General features: G+C 48.6%; 1 protein-coding gene across 3 annotated transcripts in view; it reads right to left on the bottom strand.

Moving 5' to 3' along the window:
- LOC146560651 (echinoderm microtubule-associated protein-like 6) overlaps nt 1-14,842 on the bottom strand; it is a 68,619-nt gene that overhangs the window by 15,148 nt on the left and 38,629 nt on the right. For all 3 annotated transcript variants that reach the window (XM_085296061.1, XM_085296060.1, XM_085296062.1), the window contains 15 exons: nt 14,415-14,556; nt 14,227-14,341; nt 11,539-11,748; nt 11,288-11,455; nt 10,654-10,760; nt 8,431-8,549; nt 7,919-8,105; nt 4,475-4,580; nt 3,805-3,898; nt 3,621-3,721; nt 3,185-3,387; nt 2,997-3,108; nt 2,091-2,218; nt 669-810; nt 420-572 (listed from right to left, as the gene is read on the bottom strand). In XM_085296061.1, the coding sequence (XP_085152187.1) occupies nt 420-572; nt 669-810; nt 2,091-2,218; nt 2,997-3,108; nt 3,185-3,387; nt 3,621-3,721; nt 3,805-3,898; nt 4,475-4,580; nt 7,919-8,105; nt 8,431-8,549; nt 10,654-10,760; nt 11,288-11,455; nt 11,539-11,748; nt 14,227-14,341; nt 14,415-14,556 (2,087 nt within the window). The remainder of the gene's footprint in view (nt 1-419; nt 573-668; nt 811-2,090; nt 2,219-2,996; nt 3,109-3,184; nt 3,388-3,620; nt 3,722-3,804; nt 3,899-4,474; nt 4,581-7,918; nt 8,106-8,430; nt 8,550-10,653; nt 10,761-11,287; nt 11,456-11,538; nt 11,749-14,226; nt 14,342-14,414; nt 14,557-14,842) is intronic.

The raw sequence follows: 14,842 nt of genomic DNA on the forward strand, positions 1-14,842 counted from the left end.
CTTTTTGTAAGACAGAAGTCAGGACAGGAAACTGTGGCTGGTTATTTTCACCCTCCATATCTACCTGCCTGACCTGGCAACACCTCAACAAAGAGCTGTGTTCATCTGGGGGGGTTCTGTAAAGCTTCTCCTGATGTGTTCGTCAAAGGGAACCGTTGATAAAAAAGCAGGCGGCATGTGATATAAGAGCCAACGGCTGCAGATGTTTCAGCTCATCGCTGCCACCAGCGAAGGAGGAGGAAACACATCAGCGGTTAGCACCGTGGCCTGGTGCGTTCTCCAGGGTGTCTCACAGTCCAGGCAGACACGTGTTAGCTTAACAGCTGATTTCAAAGTGCACAGAATGAAACATCTGCAGTAAATGACTGTGTGTGTGTGTGTGTGTGTGTGTGTGTGTGTGTGTGTGTGTGTGTGTGTACCTGGGGAAAAGCGGATATCAGAAATGGCGTCACGCCGATGGTGGAAGCTCAGCAGGTCCTCCAGCGTGTCTGCGTTCACCACCAGCACGCCGCCGTCGCTCAGACCGACCGCCAACGCTTTCCCGTCAGGAGAAAAGGCGCAGCAGCGACCGCCTGCAACACGCACCAAGTATCCGATTACTGGCAATCTGGAGCTGTGACGCGTTCAGGGACATTAGTAAAAGCGGACGCCCGTCCCGTTACTCTGACCTCTCTTCAGCTTGCGGACGGCCACCATGCGGTGATTGGCTGACGTCTCCCACAGCCGCAGCGTTTTGTCATCGCTGACGGTGGCGCAGACGGGGAGGAGGGGGTGGGGGGCCAAACCCCAAACCTCGCCCTCCATGTGACCCTACACACACACACACACACACACACACACACACACACACACACACACACACACACACAATATTACCATGATGATGTGAACGTGCAGCAGGAACAGGAGACACATGACAGGAGATGGCATTACCTTGGCCTCCAGTAACACTGTGAGGAACCTTGGAGTCATGTTTGACCAGGACATGTCCTTCAACGCACATATTAAACAAATATGTAAGACTGCTTTCTTCCATTTGTGCAACATCTCTAAAGTTAGAAATATCCTGTCTCAGAGTGACGCTGAAAAACTAGTTCATGCATTTATTACTTCCAGGCTGGACGACTGTAATTCATTATTATCAGGAAGTCCTAAAAACTCCCTGAAAAGCCTTCAGCTGATCCAAAATGCTGCAGCAAGAGTCCTGACAGGGACTAGAAAGACAGAGCAGATTTCTCCTGTTGGCTTCCTGTTAAATCCAGAATTCAAAATCCTGCTCCTCACATACAAGGTCTTAAATAATCAGGCCCCATCTTATCTTAATGACCTTGTAGTACCATATCACCCTATTAGAGCACTTTGCTCTCGCTCTGCAGGCCTACTTGTTGTTCCTAGAGTATTTAAAAGTAGAATGGGAGGCAGAGCCTTCAGTTTTCAGGCCCCTCTTCTGTGGAACCAGCTTCCAGTTTGGATTCAGGAGACAGACACTATCTCTACTTTCAAGATTAGGCTTCAAACTTTCCTTTTTGCTAAAGCATATAGTTAGGGCTGGACCAGGTGACCCTGAATCCTCCCTTAGTTATGCTGCAATAGACGTAGGCTGCCGGGGATTCCCATGATGCATTGAGTTTTTCCTTTCCAGTCACCTTCCTCACTCACTATGTATTAACAGACCTCTCTGCATTGAATCATATCTGTTATTAACCTCTGTCTCTCTTCCACAGCATGTCTTTATCCTGTCTTCCTTCTCTCTCCCCAACCAATCACAGCAGATGGCCCCGCCCCTCCCTGAGCCTGGTTCTGCCGGAGGTTTCTTCCTGTTAAAAGGGAGTTTTTCCTTCCCACTGTCGCCAAAGTGCTGCTCATACGGGGTTACATGATTGTTGGGTTTTTCTCTGTATGTGTTATTGTAGGGTCTGCCTTACAATATAAAGAGTTTGAGGCGACTGTTGTTGTGATTTCATGCTGTATAAATAAAACTGAATTGAATTGAAATCAGGTCCACAGGCACCAGACGTCCCCTCACCATGGAAACAGGTGCACGCACACACACACACACACACACACACACACACACACAGTATTCCCACCTGCACCAGCAGGGTCATGGGTCCGGTCTTGTCAATCTCCAGAACTTCTCCGTTTTTGGTTCCCACCAGGATGTGACCGTGACCCAGGGTGATGGCCCTGATGGACGGGTTGTCCTCCAGCAACAGTCCTGCACACACACACATCTCTGTATCGTCTTTTCTGGTCTCTGTTTCTGCTGTAAAGTCTCTCTGTAGTTGTTTTTCGGTCTGAGTTTCTCTAGTCTGCCTCGTTTCCTTTTTATAAAGATGAAGCTGCCGAAATGATTAAAGCAAAATCAAAAAGATCTCCCTGTGTCCTGGGCGATCGGGTTGGCTTAATTACTGTCTCTCTGTAATCGTCTCTGTGATCGGCTGAGCAGCCTGGACTAAAGGCGGTTCTTTCCAGTAACTGCTCTCTTTTCCAAACCTGGATATTTTTGCAGTTTCAGCTGCACGTCCACATGATGGCAGCGTTGGACAGAAGAGGTTCTGCTCCACAGGTTACATATGAAACTCCACCGAGTTACAGAGCATCTCTGTGTTGTTAGGAGAAAAACTGAAAACATGAAGCGGTCAGTGGGTTTGAGTCTCACCTGTCAGGAGACGCCACAGGTGAGCCTGGTACAGGCAGCAAACCCACTGGCTGAGGCTCGTAGTGACACAGCATGCAGATGTTTAACATCTGGCTGAGTTTACACCACGATCACGTTTCAGCATCAAACGTTTGCTTATTGTTTATCTTTGTAAACATCAGCTCAGCCATCAGAGTCTTTAAAAACTGATGACATCATCAGCCGTCACGCCGCTCTCGCGTGCTTTGAGCTGCGTGTCCAAACAGAATCTCAGACTCTGATTGGTGGGATCAGGGCACAGTCAGTCCACCTTAAACGATAAGGTGGAGCTGTAATCGTGACTGAATCTAAGCACCTTTCGACCCCGGGGACAGCGCTGCTCTCTTGATGGCGTAGGTTTTCAGGCAGCGATCAAACATGTCGTCCCACAGCTCCACCACGCCGTCCTTCCCACCCGTCACAAAGCCCTGCAGACAAGCAGATGTCACTGAGTTTAAATACCTCACAGAGGCCGTGGGTGGGGTTCAGGTCTGCCCTCCTCACCTTGTCCAGGGAGAACGTGGCGAACACCGGCCCGTCGTGGGCCTTCACCGTTTTCAGCAGCAGCGGCTCCTTCCAGATGTAAACGTCTCCGGTGGCGGTTCCGGAGAACACCAGCGCCTCAGTGCGGCCGTAGCACACTGACATCATGGTCTCCGGCCGGCCGATGCTCCTAAAAGCGCCGCGCTTGAAGGTCAAACCGCCACCTGGAGGACAGAGGGGAAGTGCTCCGTCACACTGTGACCTACAGCACCCTGCAGCAGCTCCTCTAGTGTCCAGCAGGGGCTCCAGTCAGTCCCCACAGACTGCCAGGGTAAAACCTCACACCTGTAACGCCTGTACGGGGCCGGCTCACCTGCTTAAACTGGTGCCAGTTATGGCGAGCGGCTGTGGGATAAAAGCTAAACGACAAAGTGAAACATCGACGCTGCAGTTTTACCTGCAAGCTGCCAGAACTTGATGTGTTTGATTCCCACAGTGACCAGTTTGTCCGTGACCATGGGATTACACTTCACCACGAAGATCTTGTCCTTGTGACCCCTGAGAGAAGACGGACAGTCAGTAACTGTCAGCTGCAGCTCTGTGCAGGTAAACGTTAAGGTCAGCAGCAGACAGGCGAGTACCGGGCAGTGGCGAGCTTCTCTCCTCTCTTCCAGTCCCAGACGACGATCGAATGTCCATCATCGATTCCCACCGAAACCAGACTCTTCCCATCAGCTGTGAGAGGAAACACAGATCAGCTGTTTACTGTGAGTCCAATCAAAGCTTTAAAATAAGCTGGCGTGTAAAACACACCCACAGTTTTTCAGTCGTGTCGACCACAGTTTGCAGTGACGTCGAAATCTTTTGCAGACACAAAAATGTCGTGAACGCCTCCAGAGACGACTTTGTTTCATACGATGTTGACCGTTTTAGTATCTGTGAACTCTCAGGCTCGTTTTCTTAATGTCACATTGTCATTTACCTTTATTTTAATGCTTTTAATCAAGTTTTGATGTTTCCAGTGAGGTGGGAATGTGTCGTGTCCTGTGGATCTCTAATGCACTGTGCCTATAAAAGGTGGACTGAAGTGCGAGACGTTCACTCTAATTTGTCCTGTTTATTTTGTAAATTATGTCTCCATAATAGTCACAAAGGACCAGACAGCTGCTCCGCCCTCGTCCATCACCCCTGGTTTTACCAACATGGTGAAGACGCTCAGTTCTTTAAGTCTTTAAAGCAGGATTTTATCAATCACGGTGCTGCCATCCATCCTTATACACAGTGTGTACGTGCTCATATACACACACACACCTGAGAAGTCCAGCGCACACACTCCTCTCTGATGAAAGCCTTTGAGCAGAGAGAGGCACTTCAGAGTCTGGATGTCCCACACGTGGACGGCCGGGTCCCTCCCCACCTGCACAGCACCAACATTAAATGCGACGTTAAGAAGAAACAGCGAAAGGTTTGTGGCAGAGCAGACGAAGGTGCAGACGGTCTGAAGAAACTAAAGCTCCTGCAACACCTGCAGAACAACAAGTTTTAAATAGCAAAACATGAAACAACAGATAAGCTGATCAAAGCCGATTAATAATAGTCACGGCAACTCGGAGTGTCCAAACAAACCTACACGGTGCAGTATGCAGTCCATAAAACTGGAGAAGTACTGCTTATCCAATATCCACCTTAAAATGATAAAAAATAGACAATCAGACAAGCCCATCCACTCATCCATCCATCCATCCATCTATCAATCCATGCATCCATCCATCCATGCATCCATCCACTCATCCATCCATGCATCCATCCACTCATCCATCCATCCATCCATCCATCCATCCATCCATCCACTCATCCATCCATCCATCTATCAATCCATGCATCCATCCATCCATGCATCCATCCACTCATCCATCCATGCATCCATCTATCAATCCATCCATTCATTCATCCATGCATCCATCCACTCATCCATCCATCGATGCATCCATCCATCCATGCATCCATCCACTCATCCATCCATCCATCCATCCATCCACTCATCCATCCATCCATCTATCAATCCATGCATCCATCCATCCATGCATCCATCCACTCATCCATCCATGCATCCATCTATCAATCCATCCATTCATTGATCCATGCATCCATCCACTCATCCATCCATCGATGCATCCATCCATGCGTCCATCCATCCATGCATCCATCCACTCATCCATCCATCCATTCATCCATCTATCAATCCATGCATCCATCTATCAATCATCCATCCATCCATGCATCCATCCACTCATCCATCCATCCACTCATCCATCCATCCATCCATCCACTCATCCATCCATTCATCCATCTATCAATCCATCCATCCATCCATCTATCAATCATCCATCCATCCATGCATCCATCCACTCATCCATCCATCCATGCGTCCATCCATGCATCCATCCATGCATACATCCATCCATGCATACATCCATCTATCAATCCATCCATCCATCCATCCATCCATCCATCATCCATCCATGCATCCATCCACTCATCCATCCATCCATCCACTCATCCATCCATGCATCCATCTATCAATCCATCCATTCATTCATCCGTGCATCCATCCACTCATCCATCCATCCATGCATCCATCCATGCGTCCATCCATCCATGCATCCATCCATCCATTCATCCATCTATCAATCCATGCATCCATCCATCCATGCATCCATCTATCAATCATCCATGCATCCATCCATGCATCCATCTATGCATCCATCCATCACTCCATCCATGCATGCATCCATCCATGCATACATACATCCATGCATACATCCATCTATCAATCCATCCATTCATTCATCCGTGCATCCATCCACTCATCCATCCATCCATGCGTCCATCCATGCATCCATCTATGCATCCATCCATCACTCCATCCATGCATGCATCCATCCATGCATACATACATCCATGCATACATCCATCTATCAATCCATCCATCCATCCATTCATCATCCATCCATGCATCCATCCACTCATCCATCCATCCGTGCATCCATCCACTCATCCATCCATCCATGCATCCATCCACGCGTCCATCCATCAATCCATGCATCCATCCATCCATCTATCAATCATCCATTCATCCATGCATCCATGCGTCCATCCATGCATCCATCCACTCATCCATCCATCCATCCACTCATCCATCCATGCATCCATCTATCAATCCATCCATTCATCCACTCATCCATCCATCCATCTATCAATCCATGCATCCATCCATCCATGCATCCATCTATCAATCATCCATCCATCCATGCATCCATCCACTCATCCATCCATCCATGCGTCCATCCATGCATCCACCCATGCATCCATGCATACATCCATCTATCAATCCATCCATCCATTCATCATCCATCCATGCATCCATCCACTCATCCATCCATCCATGCATCCATCCATCCATCCATGCATCCATCCATGCATCCATTTATCAATCCATCCATCCATCCATGCATCCATCTATCAATCCATCCATCCATCCATCCATCCAAATATCCATCCACTCATCCATCCATCCATCCATGCATCCATCCACCCATGCTTCCATCCATGCATCCATCTATCAATCCATCCATCCATCCATCCATCCATCCATCCACGCATCCATCCACTCATCCATCCATCCATGCATCCATCCATCCATGCATCCATCTATCAATCCATCCATCCATCCATCATCCATCCATGCATCCATCCATCCATCCATGCATCCATCCACTCATCCATCCATCCATGCATCCATCTATCAATCCATCCATTCATTCATCCATCCACTCATCCATCCATCCATGCATCCATCCATGCATCCATCCATCAATCCATCCATCCACTCATCCATCCATCCATCCATGCATCCATCCACTCATCCATCCATGCATCCATCCATTCATCCATGCATCCATTCATGCATTCATCCATCCATCCATTCATCCATCCATCTATCAATCCATGCATCCATCCATCCATTCATCCATCCATCCATCCATCCATCCATCCATCCATTCATGCATCCATCCATCCATCCATCCATATATCAATCCATGTCAGGGTCGCAGGGACCGTGTACACAAAGCTTTGTGGCCACAGACGACTGTCATCTGCACACAGGAGAATTTGAACATCCTCACAGCCCAGTGTGAGGTCAGTAATATACAAGCTAAATAACAGAGGCCCTAAAATCAATCCTTGCGGCACTCCAAATGTGCAGATTTGGAAACGTGGAGCATGATCAACAAAACTCAACTTTATCCAAATAAATACCGATTATGGTATTTATTTGGATAAAAAAAATACCATAATCGGTATTGGATAAACTGTCTTTAAGTCACAGCCCAGAGACCTTCCAGGTCCGTTTACACCACAGGTGTTGAACTCCAGGCCTCGAGGGCCGGTGTCCTGCAGGTTTCAGATGTGTCCTTGATCCAACACAGCTGATTTAAATGGCTAAATGACCTCCTCAACATGCACTGAAGTTCTCCAGAGACCTGGGAATGAACTCATCATGTGATTCAGGTGTGTTGACCCAGGATGAGATCTCAAACCTGCAGGACACCGGCCCTCGAGGGTTGGAGTTCGACACCCCTGCTTTAAATGCTAAAGTATCTTTCTGTTCAACATTCGATTGTAGCCTTAAACACAGCATCATCCATCACAGTCCAGACGACCACGTGACCGTCGGTCCCGTGTTTGCCTCACCTGTCCCGTGGCGGCGTAGTCCTTCAGCGGGTGGATGCTGAGGCTCAGGATGTCATCGTCGTGGCCCAGGTAGAAGCGCTGGCTATGCAGCTGACGGTTGTAGACCACGCCCACCGCTGCTACGTGGTACAACACCTCCCCGCCCTGCGTGTAAAACAGGTTGTTCCTGCAGTCGTAGCCACGGTAACTGCACAGAGAAATCATTTTTTAGTATTGCACAGACACACACGTGTGATCATGCACATCTTTGGCTGATGCTGTTTGCAGTTTGACCTGATGGTGGCAGTGTTGTCTCTCTGTTACACCCACAGAAACGTGTCTGTGTGGTTTCTTATTTTAATGTCTTGTAGAGGATAAACGATGATTATGCTCAGCGGTGTGTACGAGATTTTAACACAACACCGTTATAATAATATCTAATATCACTCAACCGCAGTAAAAACACGCCCCACGTGTGACCTTTAATGACATAAAGCTTGCATGTTACAACGACCACAGGCCGGCTGAGTTACCCGTGAACAAACTGCAGTCGCAGGCCTTGGTCCGGTCCTTTCTGCCTCTTCAGAGATCCAACCTGCTGCTTCTTCTCTCTGCTCTGCTGTCGCAGCTGAGGCAGGTCCTCCTTATACACCTGCGCAGACAGCAAACATGCTCCAACGCTCACGTGGAGGTAATCCAGACAGGAAACAGACATTTACACTGAAAGGGTTCTTCCTCTGGAGAGCATGAACGCCCAACACTGCTGCTGCTGCTGCAGAGGATCAGAAGCTCAAAACACCTCAACGTACACATGCAATGAACAGATTTCAGATTCAGGGTGATTTTCACTTCTTATGAAGAGAATCGTATACAGCCATGCTGATTATCCCGAAACCTAATCTTTATTTACCCAGGAACACCGGCGACGGATAAAAACATCCCGGATGAAATCTGTTCAATCAGCAGCAAAACAAAGTGAGGCAGCAGGTGCAGGTGAGACAAAGAATCAGAAGCTTCTGCAGGAGCTGCGATGCTCAGGAACAACACGTGCAGCCTGCAGTAACCAGCTCACCTTCAGCACATTTACCAAACATTTCATTGATTTTGCAGCTGATTGCAGGCGGATGGAGCTGCGAACCCCAACGCCTTTTTTCTCAAACTCAGTCCGAGCTTCAGAGGAAGAAGAAATAACAAGTCTCCAAAGATAAGGACCGATACCTGCCCACACTTCTCTGATAGATGTGGGTCAGTGAGATGGGAGCGCACCAAGAATAGCCCTGTAAATAAGCACATCGCTGAGCAGAGCGTTCAACCTGCGACGGCGGTAAAAGCGTTCAGCTTTGTGACGACTGCATGTGTTAGTGCTGCAAAGCTGCAGTCAGTGCTGTGTGTGGAGGCTTTGGAGGACAGGAAGTGGTAGATCTGCTGTCCACACGCTGGCCTGCTGAGCTGCAGACTGCAGTGCCTCCACCCTCAGCACACAGACTGCACCTGCTCTTTATGTGCCGAGGTCGAGTCGGCGTGTTTGAGACTTTCGCAGGGACCGGCTTTGCTCCCTGGAGGTTTGGGACTGGCGGCGCTCCACTTTCCCTTTGCTTTCATTTACAAAACGCTGCAGAGTCACGGCGGCTGAGCGTTTAACTGTGACCGGAGACGATTCGGTTGCTTCGACTTCACCTCCAGAGACAATAAATCAAAGCCAAACAGCTCCTTGAATTCAGTTATTGACTTTTATTTTAATCTAAAGGAGAGCACTGAAACCTCTCTGCACTTACTGCTTAATAAACAGCACTTAATGCTGATGTTCAGTTATTATGTTCATGCCAGTATGAAATAAAGCAGGTGAGCGAGCCAGCAGCCTCGGCTCAGACACATCTGTTCGCTGGTGTTTGAGAGTCTGACCATTTATCAACAGTCTGTGAGAGACGAATGTTTCCAGTGTAAACAGCCCATCAACAAGAAAAACGATTATTATTGGCAACAAGATATCTATTAGCATCTAAGAGGAACAAAGAGGTCCTGGTCGGGAAAGTGCGGTTTGTGCAGAAGGTCTTCGACCCTCCGTGTTCAGCAGCGAGCGGCGGGTGGAGCAGGAGATGGACAGGTGTGAATGATGGATGGAGGCGGAGAGAGAGCCGAGCATGAAATCAAAGCGTCGATCTCTCGTCCTCAGCTATGGCTACGAGCTGTGGGCGGTGCCAGATCGACTGAAACTACACATGGAAGAGTCATGCCTCCAAGAGGGCTGAAACCAGAAGCAGAGGGCGGGAAGGAGCAAAAACGTGGAGATGAGAAGGAAAAACTGAAAGAGGAGGTGTTTAGGAAAAGGGAGGAGAGAAGGAAGCAGGGATTATGTGAGGGAAGGGGACAGGGAAGGAAGCCGGGCAGGCTGAGCGTGGGAATTTTAATAATCCACTTTTTCAGGCTCGAGCTAATTAAGCTTTTGAGCCAGAGACCAAGTCTAAACACAAACACACACACACTCAGCTCTATCTACAAGCAGCATATTGTTGCAACGCTGGCGGCGCCCTGCAAACAGCAGTCACAGGGACGTGTGCCAGGCAGCGTCTGGCAGAGGAGATAAGGCGTGTTTCATGATCACCATGGAAACTACACTGAGCCCTGCAGGCTGATGGGAATGAGAGCGAGGCGGACGCACTGAAGCGGGCGCCGCAGCAGAAACATTCACAGCCGCTCGGCGGGGCCAGCGTGGAGCACCTGAGGCCCCCGACCAGCCGCCGCCGCGCAGGTCGTACCGGTCTGTCGTAGTGAATCTGCGTCTCCTGCTCGATGTCAGAGTCGAGCTCCGGGACGTCAGACACGTCGCTGTCCGACTCCTCGCTGTTGGAGTCTCCGTGACTGTCTGAAGAGGAGACAATACCAAAGACACCAGAGTCACAATCACAGGCTTCTACTTTGCTTCTAATGTTTTTTAATCTCTTTTATTTTACTTTTTGGTTTTTCACATGCTCATAAATAAAATATAAAAGTATTGGCTTTACCTGCATAATGCATAGATATCTGTACATGCTTTATCATTATCATTATTATTATATTTAAAACACACACTTCTTCTGCATGTTTCTCTTCCTGCTAAAAAGCATTTTTTCAGATCGTGTGACTGTTGGTGTTCCTCTGTGTTACAGTGTAAAGCACCTTGAGGTGACTGTGCGTGTGATTTAAATCTTTAGATAAATAAGCTCTTACATATGAACCCACTGACTACCTGTAGGTCTGTGTGGGACTACGACAGCCTATCCACGGCCTGCTGGGACCCCAGTGCAGCTTGGATGGCCGAGCTGGATCTAATCTCTAAAAGCTCACGTTTGTCCCAGGCTGGTGTTTCCAGCGAGCGTGTGCGGGCTGGATTCCTCCGTTACTCACGGGTACCTTGGATGTTGACGTCCGGGCCTCCGTTCATGACCGACTCCGGCAGAAACCTCCACTGGAAGAGGGCGTGGTCGGCCCCACCTGTGGTCAGCACCCACTGCAGGTCATGTGACCAGCGGACGTTGGTGACGTGGGCCGAGTGGCCGATGTACTTCTTAAACTTGGCTCCTTGGAGGAAACACAGGTTTGTTATGAAAGGAAAGAAGCAGAGGAAAGAAGGCGTGGAGCGGAGAGACGGAGGAGACGGAGACCTTTCCTCACGCAGGGGAAGCGGAAGAGCTTCACGAGGCCGAGGTCGTCTCCGGTGATGAGCACGGCGGCGGAGGGGTTGGCGTCCACGGCATTGATCTCGGTCTGGGCTGAGTATTTAGGCCAGATGCCGCTGACCTCTGAGCCCAGCACGCCACTCCAGGAGGCCCAGCGCTGACCTTTGACCTCCTCCTTATTGACCAGCTTCCCCACTGCGGGAGGACAAGAAGAAGAAGACGGCAGTGACGACCGAAGAATAAAACTCATTTCCATAGTTTAGGGCGCCGCGGCTGATCTCTGTGCTGACGTAAGTGATACACAGCAGCGCCACAGATTTTATCGACGCCGCCGCGCCGACAGAAGCAGATAGAGAAACGTGTTCACGGTGCAGATTCATATCTGCGTCGCTGCCGGCGGCGTTTCTCTCCGCGGGTTTCTGCGTGTTTTGAATTTAAGTGTTGCAGCTTGTCCTTCGCAGGCATGAATATGTGCAGGAGACAGGCTGAAGGAGCAGGACTCAACCAGGACAGCCTCCTGCGCTCCGGTGCGTGCTCCTCCCTCTGTGGAGACCTGCAACGAGCTAAAAAAGCCTTTTAACTTCTGACAGAATCATTAAATGTTTGTTTTTAGTCTGACTGAAGCATTTTGTGCAATTCTGAGATGCCAGTGTCGATACAGGCTGTGCAGCTTTGCTGTCTGAGAGTTTACTGACAGCTGCACAGACGTCAGGAATCTGTTCGACTCTGCAAAGAACCCGTTTTAAATGTCTTTAGGCTCTTTGTTAGCAGCAGCCTGTCACACACTTCGTTAGATAACACAGCTTGACATAAAACTGTAGTTTTGCATCAACACGGTGGAAACTTGGTGTGTCTCAGCAGGTGTGCAGCGAATCCTTCAAGGGTCTAAAACCGTCTACAGCAGATGAACATCATGTCCAGCAAAGACCCAACACGGGTCCTTCAGCTGATCCTCTGCTGTTCACCGAAGCCTCATCACAAATGTGTCGGTGAACAGGAGGAAAGGCCGCGGTCTGAGACAAGAAGACCAGAGCATCAGGTCTGATGGATCAACATCATGGTCACGTCAGTCAGTGGTGACGTCAGCAGGTTTTTATCATATACACTGTATTTACATGTATTTACACGTGTGTTTGCACATTTCAATAAATCATTGAAAGTATTTGCAGAACCAAACGCTCCCACTGAAGGCTGTGAGGCTAGGCGCTAAGCACTGATGCTCGCTAACGCTAACATGTCGACCTGCGCTTAAAGATAAGACCTTCATCAGGCTGCTGTGTCACCTGGTCACACGTGTGATGCTGTTGGTCGTGACCTCTGCACCCAGCGGATACCCGGAGTGTCGTACCGGGAACAAACAAAATAAGACGACTTGCAGGAGGCGGAGCCCCCTCGGGCCCCCATGAGCCACGGCCCTGCACTGAGCTGTCAGTAATGAGCACGCTGCAGGTAGTGAAACTGTCCTCAGAGTACTGCGTTAACAGGAAGTCTCCAGTAAACTGTGAGAAAAAAGAGATTTTTTGATGGTCCGATCTCGATAATGAGGCTCGAGAGTCCAAAGTTAGTAAAACATCAGAGACGCATTAAAGTGAAATAAAAGAGGCTGAAATAAGCAGAGTTTATTTATACAGCAGCTCATTAAACTCTGAGGCCTCACAGGGATGTAACAGGCTTTGTTTTTTTAGTGGGACCCAAAATAGTGACGAATATCTTCATCATGAGAACAAAGACGTTAAAGCTTCTTATTACTGTTTTCAGAGCTTTCTTGAAGCTCGTCCTCGTGTCTCTTTTATCACGATGCGTCCAGGATCCTGACAATGAGCTGCGTTTAGATCCCACACTTAGAAGAGCACATCGCTCTGATCATCAATATTAAACAACATCATTTAATTTCTTAAATATTATAAAAACATAGATTTTGACAACAATTATTGTCTTTATTCTTAAAATATGTAGACTGTAAATACACGTACGTGACTTTAGTGTTTATATTTTAATATCTGATTAAGAATTGAGATTATTATTATTGTTATCCTGTAATTCAGAGAAGCGTCTCAAGTTTGATCGATTGATTCTTTAAAATGAGGAGGTGGCTGGGGAGAGCGAGGTCTGGGCTTCTCTGCTTAGGCTGCTGCCCCCGCAACCCGGCCCCAGACAAGCGGAAGAAGATGGATGTAAATCATCCACAGCTGCCCTGGTGGTGTTCAGGAGGTGGGAATGAGCAGGAGAGCTCCAGCTTCTGCAGACGAGCGCTACCTGCAGAGCAGACGGACGTCTCCAGCGCCCACTCGGTCCTCAGAGGCCGATTAAATATGAAAACACAGAGTCAGCTAAACCAGCGATATTAAAAAGAATGGATGCTGACATGGCTCCAACTTTTTTTTAAACATCAGCATTCTGCAAAAACAGCACGACAGCATATACGAGAGCATGGAGTCGGCGTCACAGGGTTCACTTTAAACTCAGTTTATTTCTGCTGGTTTTATTTCACTTTGTCACTTTAACGCTTTCAATGTTGGTTTAGGTTTTGTAGGCCCAGTGTAAGATGAAGAAGGATTATTCTGAGCTCTAAATCATGCAAAGCTACTCAGGCGGAGGCCAAGAATAAAAAGATGGTGAGAATGAGCAGAATCAGCCCAGCTTCAGGTTTGACCTACGACCCCAGAGACTCACGGGGCATCCGGTAGAAGAAGCGGTCTCCAGCTCCGTCGTTGGTCTGCAGGATCTTGCTGTCCAGCGTCCAGTCCAGGTGAGTGATGAAACTGGAGGACTGGCTGCACTCTCCAACCTGCAGACAGTCAGAGACGGAGTTAGCTTCGCTTCTAACATCTCAACCTTCTTCGCTGTCTCTCCAACACGACCTTCTTGTATCTCTGGGCGACAGCGTAGATGTCCACCAGTCCATCGTTGGAGCCGACAGCGAGGTAGGCGCCGTCCGGCGAGAACTTCATCTCGTGGATCACCTCCTTCCTGTCCTTGATGTGAACGACCTCAGTCATGTCTCTGAGAGGAGCGGAGACCAGCACACGCATACGTTACAAAAACAGCGTGACTGTGTTCGTACAGCACATTTAACGTAAAGGCTTGTTCAAGTTAAAGGCCAGAGAGTAGAAATGAGTTTGATTATAAGCAGAAATCTTAAAAGTAGAAACGGGTCGGGCGGTGAAATGGGACGGTATTCGATATTCCAGAGATTCGGAGTAAGAGCTGAAAAAGCTCCATCGCTCTAACTTTAAGTCTAAATCCTAATATGGACGATCACCTGATCAGCAGGCCGCGATGCTCTGAC

Source organism: Mchenga conophoros, linkage group LG13 (assembly GCF_057382185.1).
Source record: "Mchenga conophoros isolate Kocher_MC1m ecotype Shallow Benthic linkage group LG13, M_conophoros_male_GT1.1, whole genome shotgun sequence".
NCBI classification, from domain to species: Eukaryota; Metazoa; Chordata; class Actinopteri; order Cichliformes; family Cichlidae; genus Mchenga; species Mchenga conophoros.